The 25,349-nt window shown below is 50.4% G+C and overlaps 1 protein-coding gene across 3 annotated transcripts in view; it reads left to right on the top strand.

Moving 5' to 3' along the window:
- Positions 1-643: 643 nt before the first annotated feature.
- Positions 644-25,349, top strand: part of ETV5 (ETS variant transcription factor 5) — a 37,757-nt gene continuing 13,051 nt past the window's right edge. The window contains exons 1-8 of one of the 3 annotated variants that reach the window (XM_084638825.1): positions 644-730; positions 2,930-3,078; positions 3,224-3,308; positions 3,429-3,476; positions 3,586-3,636; positions 17,851-17,980; positions 18,913-19,200; positions 23,602-23,861. In XM_084638825.1, coding sequence (XP_084494951.1) covers positions 3,034-3,078; positions 3,224-3,308; positions 3,429-3,476; positions 3,586-3,636; positions 17,851-17,980; positions 18,913-19,200; positions 23,602-23,861 — 907 coding nt within the window. In that variant the 5' untranslated portion in view covers positions 644-730; positions 2,930-3,033. Of the gene's footprint in view, positions 731-2,929; positions 3,079-3,220; positions 3,309-3,428; positions 3,477-3,585; positions 3,637-17,850; positions 17,981-18,912; positions 19,201-23,601; positions 23,862-25,349 lie in introns of all 3 variants that reach the window. The other 2 variants (XM_084638824.1, XM_084638826.1) reach the window with 2 other exon arrangements.

The following is a 25,349-nucleotide window of genomic DNA, read 5'->3' as shown; positions in this document are numbered from 1 at the left end:
TGCACCAGTCCCAGGTGGCTCAGCTTCGGGGAGAGAGGCAGGGCCCACCAGTGGTGGGAAGCAGACACTGCCCGGAGCCAGAGGTGCACTGGGGCCTGGCCAGGGGGCAGAGAGGAGACAGAGGGTGGGGCCATGGGGCGGAGAGGAGCCCGTGGCCGGCTGGCAGGCAAGCCAAGAGAAGCAAGGGGTGGGGGGAGCCAGCGGGGTCTCGGGGTGCAGAGCAAGTGGATCAGGCTGGGGTCCCTTCTGAGCATAGGCCTGGCGCTATGGCGCCATTGTAAACCCGAGACTGCCTGGGCACGGGGGCCGCGCTCCCGGTGGGAGCCTGGTCGCTCGGCGAGGCGCTGTCTCTTTAAATCCTTCCCTCACTCAGCCTCCCCCTTAGGACGCTTTTTTTATGAATGAAAAACGTCCTTGCAATCATTATGCAAATTAGGCTGCGCCGATTGGCTGGCACTCCCCAGAGAATAAATTATGTACATTAGTGCTGGGTGAAGGCGGGCGCAGAACGTGCTGCTGGGCCACTGAGACCAATCAGAATGGCAGGCGCCGTAGCGACACGCACCATTGGGCGGTGAAAAGGGTAAACAAGCAGTGATTGACGACTCCTGGAGGGGCTGTGGGCCAATGGGGACGGAGGGGTGGGCTCGGGGGGCCGCTTGGGCTCTGGCAGCCCAAAGACTCCGGCTCCAGGCGACTCCGCGGCGGCTGCGAGGGGCTACGGGACACGGTGAGCGCGGGTCGGGGGGAGGGGGCTGCGCGGCCGTGGGGCGCACGGGGCTCGGGCTGGCGCAAGAGGTGGAGGGCGCGCGGGTATGGGGGCGCAGGAGGGGGCGCACAGGGCTTGGGAGGAGCGAGGGGGATTGGGGTGCAGGCGAGGGGCACGCGGGGCTTAGGGGGGCGCAGGTGGGGATTGGGGGTGCCGGAGGAGGGGCGCGGGAATGAGGTGCCCATGCAGGCGAGGGGCGCCAGGGGTTTGGGGGACCAAGGGGTGGGAAGTGCAGGCGGGGGTGCAGGCGGGGAGCTTGGGGGTGCAGGCGGTTGGAGCTGGGGGTACCTAGCGTCCGAGACATCCGTTTGGGGGTGCCAGGGGTATGCATGTTTGGGGTACAGGAGGGTGCGCAGGCGGGGTTAGTGTCCCCGTGCAGGTGGTGGATGTGAGGTTCATGGGGTGTAGGGGGTGGGCAGGCTTTGAGGTGCACAGGATGTGGGGGGCGGGCGCAGGTGGCTGGGGCTGAAGTGTAGGGGCGCGCGGCAGCCTGCTCTAGCTGGGGGCTGCCGGACGGAATGGCTAAGCTTGGCCGCGGCTGCTCGGAGGGCAGCCTCGTTGCCCCGTCCCCATGCGAATATGGGCGATTTGTGAGTGGAGCATTGAGTTCCCCTCAAACTGCGGGGGTGGGGGCTGAGTGTCTCTCCCAGGGCTGTGGGGGCGGGGGGGCGCATCTGAAGGAGTTTCATGAATGGGGAAAGCTGGGAAGTGTGTGCCTTGTTTTGTGAATGGGGCCCTGCGCTGGGGATCCAGTTACACTCTACCTGCTGCTGTTCCCTCTTCCATTCATAAAGCTAAAGCCAGATTTGTGTTGTGGGGGAGGGGATGCTAATTTTATTGTTTGACTGTGTTAAAGCTTTCCTGGGGGCACAGGGAAAGGAACAGGCGAGGAAGTGGCTTAACTACAGGCCCAGTTAAATACACGAGGTCTAGAGCCCTCTAAAAATGCTGCAGTTATTGAAAAACTGGACCCAACCACTACTTGGGAAGGATTTCTGGACTCAAGGCGTCTCCTTTGCATTCTTTCATGCACTGCTGAGTGTTGGAGCAGGACTCTGATATTTTAAGAGCAGGCTTTAGTCTGTAACACACAATACTGCTTGGATAGGGAAGCTGGAAAGGTCCCTCCCCTCCTAGGTGTTATGAAACTTGTGGTGTGCATTTTTCCTCTTCATGCTAAATATTTAAATACTAAATTCCTCATCTCTGTTTATGGAGAGGGGAAGGGGAAGGCTTATATGCCCTTGGATGCTTTTTAAAAAATCTACCGCAAATGTAGCGGCACAACAGTCCTGCACTCCATTGCACACCAAAACTACTCAATGTTTTCAAAAAGCAATGCAGTGAAAGTTGCTCTTTGATTAATTTACAACAGTCTGGCTTCTGGAATGGGAAGAGTTGCATCAATAGCGTGAGGGAGTAGTGATTTTCCACTTCATGTAGACTTCAGTGTCAACTAAACATATTGGAAACGTTTTCTTTTTGTTACCGGGTGTTTAACTTCTCAAACATATGAGGGGCTTGGGAAGCCAAATGCTTTTCTTAAAACAATGATTTTCATTATTTTAAAATGGCCCATAGAGAAGTATTCTCCCTCTTTCTCTGACAGTACCCAGAAGAGTTAAACTTTGTTTTCTGTTTTCTTTTGATAGATTAGCTCTTTCGTATTTGTTAAGTAAACTGGGACTTACTTTCCATGGACTTGTTGCTATTTATAGCTATCTTTTAGCCATGTAGAGAGAGAATATTTGTACTCTGGGCAATTTGATCTCTCCCTTGTAATCCACGCCTTTGCCCATATGCTTGCTTTTAAGCGGTCATAATCAATCATTAGTGATGTCACAGCAGTTTCCATAGTAACTCTGTGACATCACAAACTAAAGGTTATGACCTCTCTGTTCAAGCAAGAAGTTAGGTAACAGAGGAGAAACTTGTGACTGAAGATGATCAATCATAGCAAGTTAATTGGCAAGGGGAGAAAATATCAGAGAGTAAATGGATTAGTCTTTAAACATAGCATGTTTGTTGTGTGTTAATTGAGCCCAGCAGTTAATCCTTAAAGCTCGCAGGCAGTGTTCTTTCCATACCATTAGAGAAGGGGAAGTCTGTTCAGGCTTAAAGGCAGGTCTTGATGCTTTGCGTCTTTTTTTTGTTCCTTAGCGTTCAATCTGCCAAAGTAGGAACTTTGAAGAAAACCCTTTTTCTCTGAAATTGGCTTCAATGCTGAAAACATTTAGGGGGATACTAAAGATATTGGAAGCACAATGGATGGCTTTTATGATCAGCAAGTCCCTTTCATGGTCCCAGGGGTAAGTCTTGTTTGTCTCTGTCTCCCAAGCACTTTTTGTTCTTCATCTCTCTTACCTTAAGATTTCTCTTCCTTTGTCTAGCGTGTGCTGTCTCTGGTAAGTTTGTTGTGTCCTTCATGGCAATATGTGGTCTCTCTTTCAGCAGTCTTGCACAGAGGAATGTCGAGGCCGGCCAGTGACTGACAGAAAAAGGAAGTTTTTGGACACAGATCTGGCGCATGATTCTGAAGGTAGTTAAGTCTCCCCCTCTTCATTAAGATTCAGTTTAAGTTGTCACTACTACCTCTTTTCTCCATAAAAGGCGAACCTTTTTGTAACTGTCTTATACAATTCTTTTTCTTCTGTTCCAGAACTATTCCAAGATCTCAGCCAGCTTCAGGAGGCTTGGTTAGCTGAAGGCAAGTCTTCATCTCTGCCCTTTTTCTATATCACATTTTCTAATGCATGTGTATTTGGAGCAACTAAACTATTTTACAACCTCTCCCCCCCCCCCCTTTTTTTTTCCAGCCCAAGTTCCTGATGATGAACAGTTTGTTCCGGATTTTCCGTCTGATAACTGTAAGTAACTCCCGTAGCTGCTTGTATGTTTTGCTGTGATTCTCTGATGTGATCAATGTTATGCAATATTCAATGCTGCTTTGAGTTGTTCCCTTATTACCAACAATGTAAAGATAGCTGTTTTCTGCACTAATTCATGTAACTCACTAGGGTTAAGAAGAAGGTAGCATGCAGACTTGCATGGTTTTGGTTCCTCAAGATGAGGTTAGGCTATATTTCCAAGTATTCTGTCTTGACTAGAGAGCTCTGTAAAGATAGTTTATCATCTGTGGGGCTCCCTGGGAACTCAGATCTCGGGATTCTTTCGAACACCCGCGGATTGATTGTCCATAATAAAATAGCTTTTAAAATCAATTTGATCGGAACACATGTGCGGTGCTACTTGGGTAGCTAACATCTCTCTGTGATGGCCTTGGAGCTTTTCTAGTTGTAGCCTAGTGAGGCTGTCAAGGGCGAAGCTGACTGGTGAAACTTGAGCTGTGCTGAGCAGCATCAGGGAGCATTAGTCACTGGCAAGCAGGCATGTTTAAAAGAAGATTGATGAAAATGCAGTCCCTTGTGAATTGCATCAGAGAGAGAATTGTTCCTTAGTCACAGTGATGATAGAAAACACCTGAGCCAGTTAGAGCTCCTATTTCCCCCCTTTATATGCAGCAAGCTGCTTGTGTCTGTATGTTCTCCCTGTGTGTATTTTGGACTGACCATACTGGCATTAGAGGCTAAATAAAAGCAGGACGTTCTTGGATTGTTAACTACAAACATAAATACCAGCTTGGTCTTTATTAATAGGCCTTTGTACTAAGTCATACTGCTACAGAACGTAGAGGAAATCAAATTTAGCCTGCAGTGGAACAGATTCTTTGCTGAAACTTTGTCACAGCATGCAGCAGAGTATCTCATGCTACAGTAAATGCATGTTAATTATTGCTCTTTGATTGCTTCTAAGCGAGTGGGATGTTTGCCATGAAACTGCTCCAGACAACCAACATTTTTTACTTTCTCTCTCTGCCTGGAGATAAAAGGCAGGCCTGGAGTCAGAAACACAGGTCTGTGTTGACATTCTAGCCCAGCCCTTCCAGTTCTTGCCTGGAGCAGTATAAACTGCAGTGTGTGTGGGAGGGTGACTCTTTTGGCAGAGGTTCTTTCAAGTGCCTTTCCGCGGCCTTATTTCTGTGTAACCTGAGAAGTTTAGAGAGCCAAGATGACCACCCCTGGTCGCTGGGGTTTTCGGAGTGAGCCGAGAGACCTAAGCTTTCGGGTTGAAGAGGCTTGTCTGTGTCTTGGGTGATTAAAATGTTTCCTGCCTCTGCCGAAGATAACTTAACTGAAACAAGTGGCGTAAAGAGGAGTTTGTGTTGAAATGTGGCTGTCCAGGTAACTCCAAATCGACATCTTGGCTTTATGGCGTAGCAGCACTAAAAGGATTTGTATAATTTTTCTTAGGCTAAGGCAGTTCATCCTCCTGCCCTTGAAACCTAGAGCACCTGATGCAAAGGGTAGAGGAGGAAGAAGTGGTGGAAGGCAGGGGGCTACACTATGTGCTCTCCACAGTCTGTCTCCCTGTGCCTGCGTGCTCAGAGCAGCATGCTGCGTTGGTGCCTAAACTTGAATTGAGGTGAGAGGTTTGGAGAAACTATGTAACTGCCTCCCACCTCCTTAAGAAGAGTCCTGCAAGCAGCACTCTGGGCAACCGGCAGGACCTGAGCCCACATTGGGGTTCTGCCAGGCTTTCTGTGGCCTGATGGGGAGGAGAAAATGGTGGGAGGGGGGCATAAAACCTGCAGAGGAAGCAGTGAGTTGGGGGTGTGCTATCACACTGTCGGCAAGGCTGGTAGCAGCCAGTGCTGGCTTGTTGGCTTTCTTCTCTCCTCTCCCTCCCCCCACCTGCTAGATGGGAGGGAGAAAACTGAACTCTCCCCTAAGGGGGCTGGCTGGGAATCCGAACAGACTTGCACTTGCGACAAAAGGCTGTTTTGGGGCTAAAACCTCAGTAGCTTGCTTTTTTTATATATATATATCTATCCCTATCCCTCACCGGCCTGTAAAGAGGGCTACAAATATTACATATTGTAAAAACTCATGGTGGGGTCTGGACTGCACCCGTGTGCAGTGTCTTCTGGGCAGGACGGTAGTCTTGCACTCCAGTAGCTTTCCTTTTATAAGCTGAATGGTCCAGAAGTACTAAGGGGAGCATAAAGAGCACTTGGATTTCAGTGCCTAGTAATGTCTGTGGATGCAGACTGCTGCAAGAACACTGAAGTCCATGTTTCCTATTGCACATGCAGTCTTGGCATTGAACCCAGCTGCTGCACGATTTAAAGGGACACTGTCAACACAAATGACGGATTTGTCCTTATTTGCTATTGTTGAGATTGGGTGGGGGGCCTTAGGGGATTTGACTGTGCTTTGTGTGTAGTCAGTTTTGCTTCATCCTGCTGTTATGCAATAACATGACATAATACTCTCTCAAACCACTGTCAGTAGAACTGACAAACCGCATCACAAAAATGCTGGGTGTCTTTTCCGGCCCCACAAATGCCTCTCTGGAGGACAAAGTGTGCCCATGGTGACCCACCCTGTACGTAGTTCTGTGGCAAACGTTCTGTCTGACATTCTCAGGGCTGGGTAAAGTCAGTCCCATCAGTCGCACCTTGCCAAAAGTTTGACAATGCAGAAAAGGCTTTGGGAAGAAAAGTGACTACCAGTTTTTGCTGTTAATTTCACAGTAACCAAGATCATCTCATCAAACCTGTTCCTCTGAAGATTTTCTATAAGGTCATGCTTAAGAGCAAACTGGAGTTTTACAATCTTCTGGGTGAAAGGGTCACTGTATCATGTGTTGTATCTAGGCTTGGAAGGATTTTGCTTTTTAATTGGCAAATGTTGGTACACCTTGATTTTTCCACCAAACACATAAGTGGACAAATATGTCCACTGATGATGATGATGATCAAAATTTACCAAGTGGCAAAGTAAGAAAAATGCTACTTGAGAACAGTAGTGTTCTTTCAGGGTATTGACTTTTTATATTTTGACAGGTGACGTGAACAGTTTGCATTTTAACAGTTATGAAACTTTGACTTTTTGAATCTGTCTACTGTCATTAAATAATTAGTCCGACCCCCACCGTAACTTCCTACAGCTGCAAACCTTTAATAAAAAAAAAAAAAGCTTAAAACCTATCATTTTGCAGAACTTTGAAAATTTAAAGCAAAATATTGGGAAAAAATGCTAGTCTCTGAAATAAATAAATAATCAAAAATGGAATTCTGCCAAGCCTAGTTGTATCCTCTTATAATGTAGAGGAGAAATGATCCCATGGAGAGCAGGGGATCAAGGGAGCCATGGACCTAAAATTCCCTTCAGTCTCCAGCATCAAAGGCTGAATTCCTGAAGTCTTTTCACTGAGACCCTTTCCCAGTTGTAGCTGTAACATTCATCTCCCAGAAGTGGCTGGGGGGGGATGTGCACAGAGCCAGGAGTTCCAGTGCGTGGTTGGAACAAAGGCTAGAGAGATGGGACTCCTCTGTGACCTCTGGCTACTCATACCCATTCGACAGGTGGTTAGTCTGAGGCAGGCAAGTATTTTAAGGTCCTATTCCTGCTGTGAGCTCTCTAATTGCTACCTTCATTGATGCTCCACAGGGATCTGCTGCCGCAGGATCAGCGCCATGCTGTCTAACAGGCTGTTACGTTTATGGTGTTCTTTTAAGCATCGGAGTTTGTTGTAAGCAAGCTTCTCCCTCGGGCCCCAGTAACACCTTAAGTCATTAAAGCAAATAAAGTCAGATTGCTTTCGTTTCAGAGGAGAGATGGTTTTGTGGTTAAAACCAAGAAAGCCAGGAGGCTGGTGTTCTGTTGCATGCTGTGCTGTATGACCCCCATAGGCATGTCCCTGAATGGCAGCGCCCTGAGGATTAAATAAAGGCTGAACAGGCACAGAGCAGGGGAAATGCGCGAATAAAACAAGCGAGCACCATGGTGCTGGACACTCCACAAATGCCCAAGTCTCGTGCTGTTTACTTGCGTTTCTCTCAGCCTGGACAGCTGAAATCGGTAGAGTCAGCCAGTCCTATTGTACGGTGGTCACTGGTTTAATATATTGGTTGCAAACATGGCAAGGAAGGTTCACTTGTTTCTACAGAACCTAGATCTGGGCACATACTGGAGTCAACAGCATCCCTTCGAAGTCAGTACCTGGTTGAAAGGGGTTAGGCAAGTGGAGGAGAGTAGAAGGATTTGAATCCGAAGGTATCCTTGAACTTACTTATGAATGGCTCCTGGTCTGTTTTGTTTGCACAGGAGAATGCCTGTTCCTTCTTTCTCCCCGCTCTGGAGAGTCAGTAAAGTGGAGAAAATAAAAGCCCTAGGTTGACCTGAAACTGAGCTATGCTGAAGGCTTCAATTAGAGCTTGAAAAGTGGTGTTCTCTCTCCTCCCCCTCCCCCGCGCCCCTCTCGACTCCTCAAAGAGACAAGATGGGATCAGCTCTAGGGATTGGGTTGGGATTCTTGCCCTGAATCTCTTATAGCCTTTATTTTAAGGCCAGAAGAGGTCCCTAAGATCTAGCCCCAGGGTTCATAACTTGGGGATTGTGAGTAGTCCTGGGGTGTTGCTGCCACTCACCCTTTCTTTATGGGGCCCAAACCTTTTCTCCACGTGCGGAAAAGGTTGAGAGCCTCTGATCTAGTTGGACCTCCTGCAGAGACCAACGCAGGACATAGTTGGCAGACATCTGCTTTTTTTCCTTTCCAACTGCAAATCAAATTCTTATCCGCTCAAGAATACTAGTGCACTGTGGTGAGCTAAGTGAGGGGCGATGGGGTCGGATGCCAGAATCTATTTTTCTTTTTTTCTAAAATAACCTAAACTTAGCCTTGTGGAAAGATGCTGAAACTAGGTCTCTCTAACACCGAGTATACAGGCAGGGAACGTGAGTTTGATGGGTCACGTGGGGTAAAGTGGTGTTTTCTGGTCTGACTCAGAAAAAGCACCATCAGGCTGATGGTGTGAAATGTAATAAAATGCTGTAGTGAAAGCCAGGCTGGGCAGACAGGTAGGTTCCCTTCACTGGTGGGGGGGCAGAGGGTCCGTCCTAGGCTAATGTGTTGGTGCTGCCCCCAGGAAAGAGCAGAACTTGGAAGCGGAAGATCGCTTACCTGGCCAGTTCAAACATGGCACAGCTCTTGTGGGGTCCATTCTGCCAGTACGACATTCGTGGGTGCATCCCCATAATGGTATGGGGAGATGCGTTTTGTAACCTTCTCTATAGTTAGACTAGTCACTGGCTTTTGCAGCTTCTAATAACAGTGGAGAGCAGTAGAATTGAGAGGTTGAAAGCCTGTTCGCATGCGTGTGCCCGCTCCGCATCAGGGAAGCGGTGCTGATGCCGATAATGGACTATGATCACTTTTGTTGTTAGCTCACTGATTGTTCTCTTACTGGGGCCCAGCCTGCTGCTGCATAGGGGGAGTGAAGCACAAGTTGGTGTGACATGACCTGGCCGGCGCTGTGGCAGAAATGCGCCTCATTCCAAGGCTAGCCATGGGGGTGTCATGGGTCCAGCTCTAATGCAGCCCAGGAGAGACGGTCAGAATAAGCGCTCCCCTGCCATGTGCCTCAATCCCCCAAAAGCAGCTGCTGAAGGTTTTTTTCCACCTCTGATACATGGAGGGACCTCTGCAGTTCATGCTCCTCTCCCCATACCCTGGAACCTCAAAAATGCATCTAGGCTCTGCTGGCCATGAGCATGCTGAGTCCCTTGTGAGGATCAGCAGTTCTCTAAGTTGATTGCAGCTCCCCAAAGCAAAGCAGGGCTGCTGAGGTGTGGCGGGGCAGATCTTCTCCCCTCCCAGTGAATAGGAGAAATGGGGGGGGGGTCCCAGAGTGGGCCACTGCCCAAGTCAGCCGGGGAAATCTCGCCCAGACTTGGCACCCAGCAGTTCTGTTTTGAACAAAGGAGCCCAAGTTTAACTTCTTGCCTCCTCCTTTGGCCGAAAGGCATTTCCGGCCCTCGCCTCAAGCTGAGTTGCGCAATCATGCTGGTTTGGAGCGAACGCTGCGAGAAGCCAAGTTCCCCAGTGCAGTGCAGGCCATTCCTGCAGTGTTTGAATTCCTTATGTAAACGTTGCGCACAGCGCAGGCTTCTCTGTGTGGACAGCTGGTCTCTGTTATGATCTTAAGTGTCGTTTCCCTTTTCTTGAATGGTAGCGCTGAGCGGGAGGGATTGTTTTTTGGTCTCTGAATGAATGGAGCGTTCCAAATTGGTTGTGAATGGAGGGCGGTGCCCGCTTGCAGACTTTTTCAATGAATAACCAGGCCCCATTGTGCTGCTGGCGGAAAAACAACCCGCTCAAACAACACAGAGGCTGTTGGAGAGAAACATGCCTGTGATTGACAGCTGGAGCACCTCCAAAATACGTTTCCTTTTGCTTTCCCTGCTGCTCAGCAAGGCCAGGCTTAATGGGTGTGATAGTCTTTCTCCCCAAGGGAGGGAATTAACACTAGACATGCTGAAGGGCTGCCACTTAATGAGAGAGAGGGGCCCCAGTAAATCTACCATGCATTGCTGAATGCCTCTGCTTTCACTAAAGCAAGGATTGATCAGGAGAGTAGTTACTCTTCCCTGCCCCAGCGAATGGCACAGTTGTGGGTGCCCGTCCCTGCATGTCTGCTGAAGGAGAAGGAACGGCCAATGGAAGGCAAGGTCTACACGCCGTAAAGGATTCTGCGGCACCCTCCCATCTTGGGCAATTTTTTAATTTTTTTAAAATCTAGTGATGACCAACTTAATTAGCTGAGCCTGGAGCCAAGCTGCCTCCTCTCCATTCCTTATTGGAGAGAGAACTGCAGAGTGACTTAGCTATGAAGCTTCTCTCAGGATTTCTCTGAGGCCCATAGTACCAGCTGAGCAATTGGGGGGGGGGGGAGGCATTCCATGCTGGGAGCATTAGCCCTGGGTGCACTTGGGGAGCAGCTAACTAGCCAGGAAGGCTGGGAGCACTTAGTTCAGGGCTGGTCTCTCGGAGTATATGGGGGAATGTATTGAGACTGCGTAGAGCTAATACTCCACTTCTGATTGAACAATACAGCCAGGCTTAGTCACTACTGGGTAAAGAACTCTGACATCCTCCCTTGCCTAGAGTGGCTGCTTTTAGAAATTAATTAGGTTAAGCATTTATTAGTTGGTTTAAAAAATTATATATAGTGAACAGACTTCGTGAGTATGTCAGAGGCAGCCTGAACTGGGAGTGATCTGGTTTAGGTTTTAAAGGGACACTGTCCTTTGAACTACTCAAGGGCGTGGAATTTTTGTATTCCACCTTAATCTGACTAACATCGCTTTTAGTATTTCTGTAAACTCATCTGCAAGTTCAAACGGCCAGCAGGGTGGGCATTTGAATTTGTCTCACGACTGTGTTACTGCTGAGTTATGTGTGCCTCCAGGCTCTTTGACCCACAGGGCCCTCTCCCAAAGGAGCAGTAATTAACGTGAGGCTGTAATTATTGGCTTCATACAGTAATGAACGCTGCCTAATTTCTCATGCATTTAACCCTCCTTGTGCTGCCTCTCTTCCCCAACCATCCAAACTGCTCCATTCCACACCCCAGAATTCAATACCCAGCCCAGCATCTTCCAGCTGCCCCAGTGCTAAACCAGCCAGGGACAGCTTTGGCTGGGGTGTGGGGACAGCTCTGCTTCTGCAGGGGAGTGGACAGGGCTGGCCTGTGTCCCCCACCAGCAGGATCCTTGGGGTCCTGTTATGCAGGAGCTATTAAGCCTCGGCTGTGATGATCTCTTCAGCCTTCTCCCTTTCCATGGGGAGAGAGGTGGGACTTTTGCAGGTTGCTTTCTTTTGGCCAGTGGCGATAGCTCCGTGAAGAAGGTGGAGACTGTTTAGGTGCACGCTGGCATCGCACTGCAATTCTAGCTGTCTAACTTGGAGCTGGTTTCAGTAAGGAGAAAGGGGATACTGCATTCTGGCTACTAGCTTTTGAAGTAAGAAGATCAAAGCCGAGTTACTGAATTAGATGAAACCCTCCCCCCACCCAGCAGACCATACCCCAACCAAAAAGAGAGTATATAGAGCAGCTGACAAACTTCAGCTTCAAAGTACAGTGGGGAGGAAAAATCCTGTAAAAGTAACTGGATTAGTCCCAACTTTTTGTGCCACTTCTCTGGCTACCAGAGCTGGAACAGAATGAGGAGCGTCTTGACCCGCAGAGAAGATGCTAGCCTGCCGATAGTGTTTCTTCTGGCTCCTACTATAGAGGCAACATCTCTAAAATATCTAACAGAAGATATAACTACTGAGAATAAACCAGATTTCACATAATAGAATCACAGAAAATTAGGGTTGGAAGGGACCTCAGGAGGTCATCTAGTCCAATCCCCTGCTCAAAGTAGGACCAACCCCAACTAAATCACCCCAGCCAGGGCTTTGTCAAGCTAGGCCTTAAAAACCTCTAAGGATGGAGATTCCACCACCTCCCTACGTAACCCATTCCAGTGCTTCACCACCCTCCTAGTGAAATAGTTTTTCCTAATATCCAACCTAGACTTCCCCCACTGCAACTTGAGACCACTGCTCCTTGTTCTGTCATCTGCCACCACTGAGAACAGCGAAGCTCCATCCTCTTCGGAACCCCTCTTCAGGTAGTTGAAGGCTGCTATCAAATGGGCACTAACTTCTCCGCTGAGCTATCTGAAACCAAGCTGTGAGTGGTTCCTGACCCTGCTTGACAGCTGGCTCCCCAACCGCCAGGGTGAGCCTGCACGTGGCTGGGTCTGCCTCACTGGATCTTCAGAGCCACAGCCCTGTTAAGCCTGATCAATGCTAAAATAGCTGCAACTTCAGCAAACAAGAAAGGTTAAATATATGGGGCCGCCCGTCTGCAAAACCCCAAGGTGCCGTTCTGTTGAGCCTTGTGGAAGCAGGTTCCAAAACCAGATGACTCCAAAGGCTTTGATAATCCATAATCTGAAACTTTATATTCCTGGGATTTCTACAGCCATGGACTCTGCCTTCTGATTTGTGCTCTGTAGCAAACCACTGCCTCCAGGCCAGTGGTGTCGGAAGGGAGAGCAGATTGACTAGCACGCTGCCGGAGGGCAGGGAGTGCTCCAGAGACCAGACCTCCACTGTCAATGCCTGATCAGGGGAATTCCCTCTCCCATGAGCTCAGCGGTCATTGTAATGATGTAGCAAAACCCAGGGGACCTCACTGAATCAGATGGGAGCCACCCGTGTCTGTGCTGCGTCAAAACTTGTAGTTGCCCCAAGTTTTGAGCAGGTCAGTCCTTGTAAAACACGTGGGTCCTTCTTGCTTTTTTATCTTTATGGCTTCCAAAGTATTTGTCCATGATCGCAGAAGGGGCCAATCTGCTGGTGGGTTTGCTTGTGTGCTTTCCCTATGGAAGGCTTCTGGGAATATGTGTGTGCACCGTTCACTCGTGGAGGAAAAGCTTCCTTACCGTAAAATCTCCTCAAGAAGCTGGGCTCTCCAGCCAGCTCTTGGGAGGAGGTGTGTGTTTGGGGGTTGTACTCCAGGCAAAGCTGCCCATTGAAAAGTGTTGCCATATTCTTGACCTCAGGAGTCAAGGGGTGAGTTCAGGGGTGAGTCTTCCTGTTCTCTCTCAGGAGTAGGATGGCATCTTTCTGTGTTGCTCTGAGGATAGGTGCCGACTCCCTGGGTGCTCTGGGGCTGGAGCACCCACAGGGAAAAATTAGTGGGTGCTCTGTACCCACCAGCAGCCAAGCTCCCTGCCCCACCTCGCCTCTGCCTTCTCCCCTGAGTGTGCCACGTCCCCACTCCTCCGCCTACCTCCCAGCACTTGCTGCCACCAAACAGCAAGGGAGGAGGGGGAATGTGGTGTGCTCAGGGGAGGAGGCGGGGCCGGGGTGTGGATTTGGGGAAGGAGTCGGAATAGGGACAGGGAGGGGGTGGAGTTGGGGCGGGGACTTTGGGGAAGGGGTTGGAATGGGGGCGGGAGCAGGGGCAGGGATGGAGTCAGGGCAGGGCCGGGGACAGGGGGTTCGAGCACCCACCAGCACCAGTAGAAGTCAGTGCCTATTGCTTTGAGAGCTTTGAATCCAAATTAAGGACTGGCAACAAACACTCCATTCCCATCTGGACAGTAAGGCCGAGTGGTTGAGAGCCAGCTAGAGGGGGATTCTCAGTGAAGTTGCTCTTCATAGAGCAGATCTGTCTAAATGGCTTTATGGTCACTTTACTGCAAGCAACTCTTCATAGTCGTTTCTTGACTGCCCTGACACCGTTCCCAAACATAGAGGTGAGACCCTGTAAAGTGAACCTTCGCTGCTTTGTGCACTGGGAATCCCACCCACAGTGGTGGCATCTCTCGACTGAGAAGTGGGGAGTACTCTAGGAATGGGGGCTTGGATTATGATGTCTGACCAACTGTAACAGTATATTTACCTGATTGTTGAACAGCTGGGTGGACAAACAACCCAGGTGCGCGCTGAGGCATTAGTTCTGTAGTTTTGGTTCTGCTAATCTGCAAACATAGTGTCTTTCAGTGGGTCTTGTTCGCTTGCAGGTTAGCAGGTTTCTGCTGTGTCCATGCAGTTATGGACCTGCGCTGCACTTCGTCTGTGCGCTGGCTCCCTGCTGTGTCTCGGGAGCATTGTCCTTTATAACTAAACAGACATTTCATGTAGCCTCTGAGGTGTATTGTAAACTGACAAGCTTACTGTCAATCATGTCAACAGGCCCTCTTTAAAGGCACTCCTACAGTGAGCTCTCAGGCCCGTCCCCCTCAGCACAGTCACCAGGCCCATGTTCTGCCCTTTCAGGGTCTGTCTGTGCTGCACACTTAGCCCGGGTCCATGGGACCCGGGCGTATGTACTAGGGGTTTCCAAGCCAGTTGTTGAGCATTCACGCTACATTGCAAGCCTGGGTTTACAGCTGGTGGACCTGGGAGTCTCAGCAGTGCTAAGGTGTCCATACTGCACTACTCAGACCTTCTCACTCGGATCTGCGGCTTGACATGCGTCCACCCTGCAAACTGACCGGGCTTGGACCTGAGTCCCAGCAGCACTTGAGCTCTGATCCCCTTCCCCCGGCAGGGTCCTAGGACCTGGGCCATGAGTGCTTGCTGATCCGCATCAGACTGATTTGTGTGTGGACAGAAGGGGGGCTTGGGCTTAGTGTGTAGTGTAGACATACGCTCAGAGGGCAGGCTCTGCACCGCCTTTCCTTTTTCTTTGTGCTCCTCCCCTGCCCCAGTGATCACTAACTGCCCTTGCTTTGCAAGATGGGATCATGCATTATGCTAAGCACCACCAGACTAATTCTGATGTGGTTATAGCACATCTGAGCCTCTGGCAGGCTGCCATTATGTCTGCTGCTGATCCCCCTCTGCTGCCTTCTCGCTCATAGAAAGAGCCAGCAAACGCCATCATTTGTGTTAAATGGAGCCTGGGGGAGGGGTTGCTCTGTTTTTTAACTCCCTTCCCTACTGGAAAAGGACAGCGCGGCAGGCAAGCACAATCCAGTCACCAACTCCGAAGAGTAGCATGTGATGTTCTACCCCTACCCCAGCTGGGAGCTGTGTGGCAGTTCTCTTCATGCAGTCAGTAGACTCGCCCAAAGGCTGAGCGACCACCCGCTTCTGAAAAAAGAGAAGGAGTACTTGTGGCACCTTAGAGACTAACCAGTTTATTTGAGCATAAGCGTTCGTGAGCTACAGCTCACTTCATCGGATGCATACCATGGAAACTGCAGAAGCTTCTGCAGTGTGCATCTGATGAAGTGAGCTGTAGCTCACGAACGCTTATGCTCAAATAAACTGGTTAGTCTCTAAGGTGCCACAAGTACTCCTTTTCTTTTTGCGAATACAGACTAACACGGCTGTTACTCTGTCACCCCCTTCTGCACACTTGCTGGGCAGGAATCCTTGTGTTGATCTTTTCCCTTCTTCCCAGAGCCATGCCAAATATCAGCCGATAGTGGAAGGTGACTGTCTACACTTAAATTGCAACAGTGACAGTTTTAGTGCTTCAGTGCAGCCACTCCCTACAACCACAGTGGCTATAGTTAAACCACTGCCCCAGAGAGAATTTTTCTGTCAACCTAGCACTATCTGCACCGACGGGGGTGGAGGGTTAATGGGCTTAACTAGTAGCTGGGGATGTGTGGATTTTTCACGCATAGCAGGTTTAGTGTAGACCTGGCCTTAGTCTCTGCATTTTCTGTGCAGGGGCTAAGTTTGACTGACTGACATTTCACACAGTGAATGGCCCACTTCCTTTTAAAAGACACAGGGAAAATCTCACCCAGCTTTTCATAGCTGCAAAGGCCAGAAGGACTCTTATAACCTAGTCTGAGCTCCTGCATGATACAGGCCAGAGAGCCTCATCCAGTTCCCCCACTACCCACAGGGAAACCTGTTGGATTTTTCCAGCCTGATTCCCCAGCCTGGTTTGTCTCTAGGGCTGGTGGCAGTCCAGTGAAGACAGTCGGGGCCCGTTACTGGAGCAGACAGTCCTGCTGGTGGGGTCAGGCCAGAGCTCTTGTTCCACCATTTCAGTGACACTCTAGCTCCCTGCAGAGCGGGAAAAGTGAAGTCGTTTCCTGTGGCGTGGTGGTCGCGGGGAGCCGCTAAAGAGACCCGCTTGCAGGATTGTCACTGATGTTTCTCAGTGCTGCGGCAATTCTGCTGGTCTCGTATTAAAGAACGATGACCCCTCCCCCCACTCCTAGAGGTCAGTGATACCAGGACGGGGGGAGAGACTGGCTCCCGACTAGATGCACCATGCCGCCCTGTACGGGGAATAAATGCTGCCCTCCCGCTGTTCCAGGTCAGTCTCCTCTGGCCGTGGCTGGTGGGGGGGCTCCTGCCTTGCTTCTGCATTGCTCTCTTGCTCCTTGGGGTGTGGTGCCACGGCACACTTGCTTGCGCTGGGTGAACTGTATGGATTGGGGCTCCAGCTTCTGCACTGAGGTCCTCCAGTCCCTTGCTCAGCGGGTAACCCCCTCCTCCCCACTCATGATGCACAACCAGATCTTGCTTTGCAGCCGGCTTCTTCAGACTGAGCTAGAAGCTTACTTACCTCACAGGCTCCTGCCTTTCCCAGAATCCCTTGCTATCCAACCCACTTTCTGGTGGAAATCAGGAACAGGCTGTGCTGGGCCTGAAGCTTCTCTTAAAGGGCCAGCATCCTATTAAAGTCCCCTCCGCTCTCCTTCCCAAGCTCCTATCTGTAGCTGAAGCAGCACAAGTCCCAGATCACTCTGACAAATGATTTTCCCTTTGCGGGAGACGGATGCAGCCTGTATTCCTACATCCTCCTCCACAGGTGACTGAGAGTCTGTTGGCTGGCCCCTAAGAGTCCAGCTCTGAATGGCACGGCTGTGCTGCCTCCTTGCCAAGAACAGGCTCATCCCCCTCTGCTAGCTTGTGTGTCCCCTCTTGGGGGTCCTGGCCCCCCTGTGTTCCAAGGCAGTGGAAGGCAGATCTGCTTGCAGTTACTAAGTAGAGTTTGGACTGCAATGATGGTGGTGAGGGTCGCTTTCTGTGCAAAAAACAGAGCGTTGATTCTTGGCCCTCCTGTGCCAGACTGTGCTCCATCAGGAAGCTCCTGGCTTTCGAGGCTGTGCTTAGGCAATAGGAAGCGGGTGTGGATTTTTATGTCCTTGATAGAACAGATTACAGCCAAGAGGCCTGTCTGCTATCTGAAAGCACTAAGATACCAAGGCCTGCTCCTTTAAAGTATGGGGCCAGCCTCGGTGCCTGGCCAAAACTCCCTACCTCTGCTACTGGGCAATATGCTGTGAACAGTTTCTGCTTGGCTGGCTGGCTGCCCTATAGTCCAGGGGAGGCTGAGTTCCAGTGGTGCAGTAAGCAGGTCATTTGCGAAGGATCCTCTGTGATAAAAGGCAGTGTGTGAATGTAAGCCCCGTCTCCCAAACGGTATGTGGTAATCATACGTTACTGTCATAAAACATTGGCTGAAATTTCAGATTTTAAGCCTAAAGGGGAGTAAAATTAGAGTCTGCTCTTAAAAAGGATTGTGTTGCGCACTAATTAGTGCGTGCAGTTAAGCGTTGGAAGTATCCATCCGTTTCCTTCTCCCGCATGGCTCCACACTCGCTGAAATCCATGCCAGCGGATTGCAGCAATAGTCCCAAGTATGGAGACTGAGAAGCTGTGATGCAAGTTAATCACTTCTTTCCCTCTTCTGATTTTAGTGGTACTTCACGCCCCACCTCCGACAAAGATCAAGCGGGAGCTCCACAGCCCTTCTTCCGAGTTGTCGTCTTGTAGCCGTGACCAGGCTCTCTGTACTAACTATGGAGACAAGTGCCTCTACAACTACTGGTAGGTAGAACTGGGATTCGTCCCCAGGGCCACAGAAGGTGGGGGTGGCATGGGGACTGGGAGGCATGGAAACCAGATGCTGGAGAATCCATCTGAGACAGATGTTATCACCTCTGTGATGCTAATGAAAACCCCTCCAGGCTTAGTGGGAGGGGAGATTTTTAAGCTCACTCACTGAGAGCTAGCTTCTTACTGATTAAATTCCTGAGCTCATGGAAGTGAGGGCAATGCCAAGCTGCACAGAGCATCAGACTTCCTTGTGTTTCCATGAGCACTGTTTACAATTGCTGATTTAACCTGAAAAAACAACCCTAAATACGCAAATGGGCAGGATCAGCTTCCAAGAGATGTTTCTTTAGGGCTCTCGTATGTTAACGTGCACCAAGGCAGTTGTTTAGACATCCAAAGGTCTGCAGCAATCCTGGACAGCGCTGTGCGTGCAGGCTTCTTCAGAATGCTCATTTCTCTGGAAACGAAATCTACACGGCTCTCGAACGCATAGTGCTGTCTAACTGCTAGTGAGCACTAGGTGATGCTCAGCTGTATGTTAACTACTAGTATCGATCAGCAGAGGTTGGTCCATCAAGCAGGTCACAGCTAGCTCCTGCAAAATACACTGAAAACAGGCCTGAAGGAGGCGGGGGGGAAATACGACAAGTTATTCTCTTACTTTTAATGAGTGGAAGCTAAAATTATCTTTGAGGAAAACGTGCGGCAAGTGTTAAAGCAGGTCCCTGTGACGCAGCTTGTCTGTCACTCGTGTGAAGTACAAAGATTCCCTTGGGGCTGCTAGCAGATTGGGCTGCGTTAGCACTGTTGCTGCCTCACAACCAGGAAATGCAAGCAAGTCTGGGCTGTTCTGAGTAGTGGGGTGAAAGCTGCGTGAATGCCATACTCACTACATCATGGTCCTCTCCATCTTCTGTTCACAGTGCCTATGATAGGAAGCCCCCTGCTGGGTTCAAGCCATTAACCCCACCTGCCACCCCCGTGTCCCCTGTCCAGCAGAGTTCCTCGCTTCCTCACCCTCCACCCACTGCATCAGTGCAGACCTCTGTCCATGTTGCCCCGGCAGGCCCACTGCGGGGGGCTCCCCCGGCGTCTGCCCCGCACGCTCTCCAGGAGCCAAGGCAGCAAACGTTCGCTGTACCCCAGCCACCTCATCAGCCCATGCACATGCCAAAGATGATGCCTGAAAACCAGTATCCAGTGGAGCACAGGTAATGAGCCAGGTTTGCTTTGTCACATGGCGCATGCACGGCAAGAGACCTGGTGTCTTGTGTTCTGAACGTTCTTTCCTCATTGGTTTTGCTCGTTTGACCAGAGGGGAGACACGGGGTCACATGCTTCTCCCCACCCCCACTCTCTTGTTGCTTGGCTTATGCTGAGCATGCTCAGTAACACTGCTGAAGCCTTCTGCCCTCAGTCGCTCTCTCTTCTCCCCCCCCATCCCCCCTACTATTGGCAGGGATGGGTCATCTCTTGGTCTCACACCATGTGTTGGGGTAAGGAAATGGTTTTCTAGGGGGCATTGCTGTACCTGCGGCATAGTTGCTAACTTTCCTTCTCCAGCCCTGGAACCACAGGGTTATTGTAAGCTGGGGCAGCTGGCTTGTAACAGTGCACTTGTCAAGTATATCACCTTTTTCAGTGTTGAACATTAGGCAACTTTCTCCCCTTTTCCCCCTACTGACAGAGAGTGAGCCCGGGGGCTGCCTTGTCCTCCCAAAGAGAAAACAGGGTTACCTCTGACTCCAATTCAACGGCTCACTTCTGGAACGCCTTCCTTTGCCTTCACAGAACACTGGAGAATCCTGTCTCGGGTTTGTCTTCGATCCGTGGCTAGAGGGCTCTTCCGGCAGTTTGCTCCATTGCCTAAATGATCAATGTTAATATTGGAAACTTCCTTTGCTGTAGTTTACACCAATTACTTGGATCTCTGCGGATTTTTCTCTGAGCTCTTTTCTTTTTAAAAGACGCGGGTCAGCAGCCTTGGAGACTGTCTGGGCTCTTCCCAGAAGAGAGACAGTATTAGCCATGATGGCACTGACTGCCCTTCTCCCCCATCCCCTGTAATTTTTCTCAAACTCCTATCTGGCTTTGGGGGGGGGGGACTTCCTCTAGGGATGAGCAGTTTGGTCGGTGTGTCTGCCCGTATTGCTCTTCAGACTGATACTGCAGTAAATGTGCCGCTCAGTACCAGTTGTGGGTTTTGTTGTAGAAGCTAGTCAAACAGCACTTGGACTAGGACCACTAAACTAATTTGACTTAGGAAATGGAGCAGCCAGTTCTTTGGATCACAAAGACCCTGGGTGGGATTTGAACTGATTTTATAGAGGTGATAGGTTCTGTCTGCTATCCTTTCCCACATTGCTTCTGTCTTCACTTACTGATGGTATTAATTGATTCTCCTCTTGAGAACATGCCTTTCACGTATCTGTAGATACTTTGGGTATCTTGACCCCTTGCCCATCTCTTCTCTAGACTGAATACATCCCAGTCTCTTAAGACCAAGGAAAAATTGTTCTCCAAACCTTGCATTGTATTGCTTTCCTCAGAATTCACCAGTTCCTTTAGAACGTTTTTAGTGTGCTGCCCGTACACTAATATAGTACTGACTCAAGATGAGGGCTAATCTGCCTGAGTCAATTCCGATAATTACCTTCAGCCTTTGCCATGTGACTTCTCCCTTCACAGAGCCAAGTAGGTGACTTCTGGTTTTTTTGGTGAATTGTACTGTTTCTGTTCCTGTTCGAAGTTTAATGCACATATGAAAACTCCAGAGCCTGGATTTTTTTTTTTTTTTTTTAAACGGGCTTGTTGCAACATTTGTCACTTCCTGCAAGAATCTCAGATGCTTTCTTCCTCCTTGAGAACATCCTCTAGTGGAGCCAGCACCCTGCTGCCCTGTTCACACGGCCTTGCCAAAATTCTTGGCTGAACATCCTCCATCCTGGTTCAAGTACCGGATCAGAGTTTTGGGGGTGACGTGCTAAGAATATTTGTGGGTTCTGCAAAACAAGGCAATATTCCCAACATATTTTTTTCCACCTCACCCCAACTTTCCAGCACCGCAGACCACAATGCAAAGCCCCCCTCTGCAGTACTGCTCGCTCATCTGTCGATGTAGTCATTCCCTCCTGTCTGGAAATCACTTGACAGTCACCCTTGCTTGACCTCAGATTATTGTGTTGCTTCTATTGCACTTCTGCAGTTTGTTGGGAGTGTTCTGTGTATTTTAACCATAGCCTCCCAAGTGCTTGTAAACCTTCCCATTGCTGTGAGTCTGACACTGCTCCACATTGTCTCTACTCAGTCCATTGCTGGAGAGCACCGTGACAACCCACTTAGTTCTACCTTTCAGCCTGATGCCGAATTTTATCAGTTACTCTGCTTGACTCTTGCCAAGCTGTGTATCCGTCTTATTCCATCAAAGTCACCCATCTCCAGTTTCCCAGAGAGAGCTAAGTGGAATATATCTGCACACACAAGACCAGCTACAGTGACAAAGATGTGCAAAAAAAGCATCTGGGTTCAACCTAGTTTCAGCAGTTTGTTCGCTGTTTGTTCATGTCCTTTTTCTTAAGCTGGTGCTACCAGAATCTAGGTAGGTAGATTGCTTTAAAAGGCCTAGATGCGCTTTTGCCTAGTTCAGGGGGCAGGAAATCTGTATCCTCATCTGTATTCCTTAGTCTGAGTTAGTTGCGCCATTGATTTATTCCCTCCGAAGTGTCACGGACGTGCATGGTGGAGAATTCTTTAAAGATGGGATCTGCTGAAATAATGGGGGAGTAGAAAGAGAGGGGCTGGTTCACTACAAATGGAGCTAGCCTGTCTGTCAGGTTTCCCTATTTCTGCCTCTGTAAACAGGTGCTTTGTTTTCTGTCTCAGCTGTGGGATCGCACAGAGGAGCAGGCAGGGCGGGCGGGCGGGGGCTATAGTCAAATGAAGGTCAGTGCACAAAGTTGGCTATGCTTTATTTTAAGCAGGATGAGATCTGAAATGCTTCCCTAATCTGCACAAGTGGAAACCATAGGAACACAAGTCAACACTGGGCTTCAAAAGCTGAGCCCACCTCCCTGGATATCTCTGCTCTCATCTTTCTCCCCTTGCTTCCCCGCACCCTCTCCAAAAAAGCCCTAGTGAATGGCACTAGCATCTGAGGTCGCCTTGCAGCCCCCAGGGCTGTGAGCTCCAGACAACCTGACAGCAATGCTTGGGCTACTGGCTCGTGCCCGTCCGGAAGTGCCTCTTCCTGCAGAGGCCATACCACCACAGTGCTAGAGTTTCAGGCTGAAAGGTTAGAGGGGCACCCATCGGAAGTGAAGTAATCCAGGCCCGTCAGCTGCAAAGGATCCAGTTACAAAGGTCCCAGGGGCCTTGGTGCTTGGGAAAGGAACTGATTAGAGATAGCCTTTCAAGGTGCTGAGATGTTGAGCAGTGACTTGTGGGATGGGGGCTGGGCTGGGCTCCTGTCCACATCTCTCCCAAGTCACAACACTCAGCCTTTGGAGCATTACAAATAGGGAAGGATGCCTTTCACATCCCAATCTCCTCCCCTGCTGGCGCCAGCTGAGGGTTCCCCGGCATACCCCGCTGCCTGGGTACAGCAAATTGTAACTTGTGCCTGCCGCTGGCACACGCCTGGGCACCTTTCAGTGGCTTCCTTAACCTGAGCGTTAAGGATCCCGGAAGGATGTGCAACAAGGTTCAGCAGCAGGTCACTTGGCTAGAGGTGCCTCAGATAGGCTGTGTTCTGCGAGGGCCCAGGCTGATCTCTGCCACCTTGAGCATCCATGAGAGCTCTGAGGCCCATGCCACGCCAGAGAGTTAAATGCTTAATCCCAGCCCCAGAGGCAGATTAGAGGCCACTTGGCTTTCGCAGGTTGGAATGGATTCAGCGTTATATAATTGCCAGCTCCTCAGTCCAAGCTGTGTGACAGCGCAGGAGCAGAACATCCTGGGGCTCTTCTCTCTCTGTCCCCTGCCCATGGGTTCTCCAAGGGGTAGGAACAGGACTCCCTGGTCCCCTTGGAGGCAGGTATTTGTCTCGCACGCCTGCTGTAAGGTCACAGCCAAGTGGGCCCTCGTCTGTGTGAATTTCCTTGATGCAGGTGAGGCCTTGTTTACCAATAGCTGGTAAGCGGGCTCTGGACCAAGGAGCAAGTCGCGATGGCCTGGCCAAGGGGGACTGAACTGACTTGCTCCGAATGCCACACCCACAAAGATGGCAAACGTCCCTGAGAGTCAGGAGAGGGCAGTGATGTGTCATTCCCCCACCACTGTCTGGATGTAGCCTGGATGGAGTGGGACCAATCCAGTCCCGGTCTCTGAGCATTGCTCAGAAACCTCAGTCCGCAGGTCATTAGCCCAGCATTGCAGCTCGGCCTCCATTTCAGAGGGAGAGTGCATTTGACACCTGTGATCTCTAGTTAATGAACATCTTCAGTGGGCGTCCCTGGGCCTTGCCAATGGCAGCTGGCAGTGGGGAAAACAGGGCTAGGTATTCTACTCTTGTCAGGGTAATGGGCGTGGTTTCCCGCAGGGCCGCCTGCTCGGCAGAGCTGGGAATAGATGATTTCGCTGTACAGTAACACCTCTCTTTCTCTCTCTCCCCAAAGGTTTCAGAGACAGCTGTCTGAGCCCTGCCATCCTTTCCCTCCTCCGCCAGGCCTTCCTGGAGACAGTCGCCCCGTCTACCACAGGCAGATGTCAGAGCCTATAGTCCCGGCCGCTCCCCACCCTCCTCAGGGATTCAAACAGGAGTACCATGATCCTCTCTACGAGCACGGTGTCCCGGGCATTCCATGCCCCCCAAGGCACGGATACCAGTCTCCAATGGGCATTAAGCAGGAGCCCAGGGATTACTGCATTGACTCAGGTTTGTATGGGAGTTGGGTCTCCAGCTCTGGAGACGCTACTGAAAGGTTTAGCCAGGACCCCGCCTTGGTGCCTTTGCTGTAGTGTTCCTCGTGCGCAGGACCCTGGGCTTCAGGAAGGCTGTGGAGCACCCTACTGTGAGGAATAGACCCCACTTGGAACTTGCGGACCTCAGCCAGTGCCTGTAGGGAGTGCGGTGTGTCGGAGAGGAAAGCCGCCCCCTAGGGGGGAGTGCAGGCACTGCAATGCTGGCGGGGGAGCATAAAGAAGTCACTTCCCACGGCTCTGTTGAAGCTGAACAGCATATTGGTTCATGCCCTAAACTGGAGTAGGCGCTGCTATGCCCTCTCAGTCCGCTGGGTGACTTCCAAACACAGCGAGGGACCGATGGGAAAGGGAACAGCAGTGTTTACATACAGCAACCTGTTGGCTTTCTCATGCCAACAAAACGCCTCCAAAGAACCCCTGCTGGCCATAGGTCAGTGCCCAGGTTTTGCCGAGGCCCTGTGGAAGGAAGCACTTTCTGCGCATAACCTAGCACCCCGTGTGCAGGCCGTCTGTGTGGCTGGAGTTCTTCCCCGAATGGTTGGGGCGGGGAGCAGGTTGATGCAGCGAGTTCCAGCTGATTCACACACTCCAGGCTAGAGCCAAGCTGCTATCTCTCCCGATCTCCCAGCCAGCACTGGGGTGCAGCAAAGTGCCACTATATCTGCCACGCTAGGAGAAGAACGGAGCTGCAGTTGGCCCACCTGCCTCTGCTGGGGTTTAGCTGGCAACTTCCTCTAAGGCGTCTTGATAATGTTGCATTGAAGCGGTGACCTCTGTGACCTCGGCACTTCCCACTGCGGGTGCGGGAAACCTCACCCCGCACGCTGCCCCCAAACTGATGTCTAACCAAGTTAGAATGTCAGATGACTTTTTTTTTTGTATAAAGAACAAACATCAGGCACTCGACAGATGTTGCTGTATCTAAGCTCCAGTAATCTGCACAGCAGTCCTGCTCAACTGTGCTGCCGACCTGTGTGCAGAATGCCTCCTCCTGCCCACCTTCCCTTAGCTCACAGGGGCAAAGGTTATCTGAGCACATGGAGTTATGTGGGCTCGGGCTAAGCTTTCCCCTTGGCCCCAGGTAGCCGACTCTGTTGACCCATTGTGTGATTTCTGCTGGCTGCTGACAGTGCAGGGCCTAGCTACACAACGGAAAATCCTCTAATCGCCTTAGGCCTAAAAATATGGTGACCTCTCAAAGGCAGGATTGAATGCAGTCGTCAGCAACAAAATGGAGCAGGTGTGTGTGTGTGGCGGGGGGGCATAGCTAAAGGTTTTGAAGGACTCTTGTTTATCTCCAACTTTCCTCCCTTCTTGTGTTGCTTGAGCTATGTGGGAGAAGATAAACTATTGGGCTTGGTCTCTTTTAAGACCATCTGCTAAAGTGGGTTGTTGAAACAGACCTTTCCCTATTGAATGTCTTCAAATCGCCTTTGCAAGT

Source organism: Lepidochelys olivacea, assembly GCF_965140295.1.
Source record: "Lepidochelys olivacea isolate rLepOli2 genome assembly, chromosome: 9".
Taxonomy (NCBI): Eukaryota; Metazoa; Chordata; order Testudines; family Cheloniidae; genus Lepidochelys; species Lepidochelys olivacea.
Note: the sequence above shows the minus strand (reverse complement) of the source record. Positions and strands in the feature narration are given on the sequence as shown.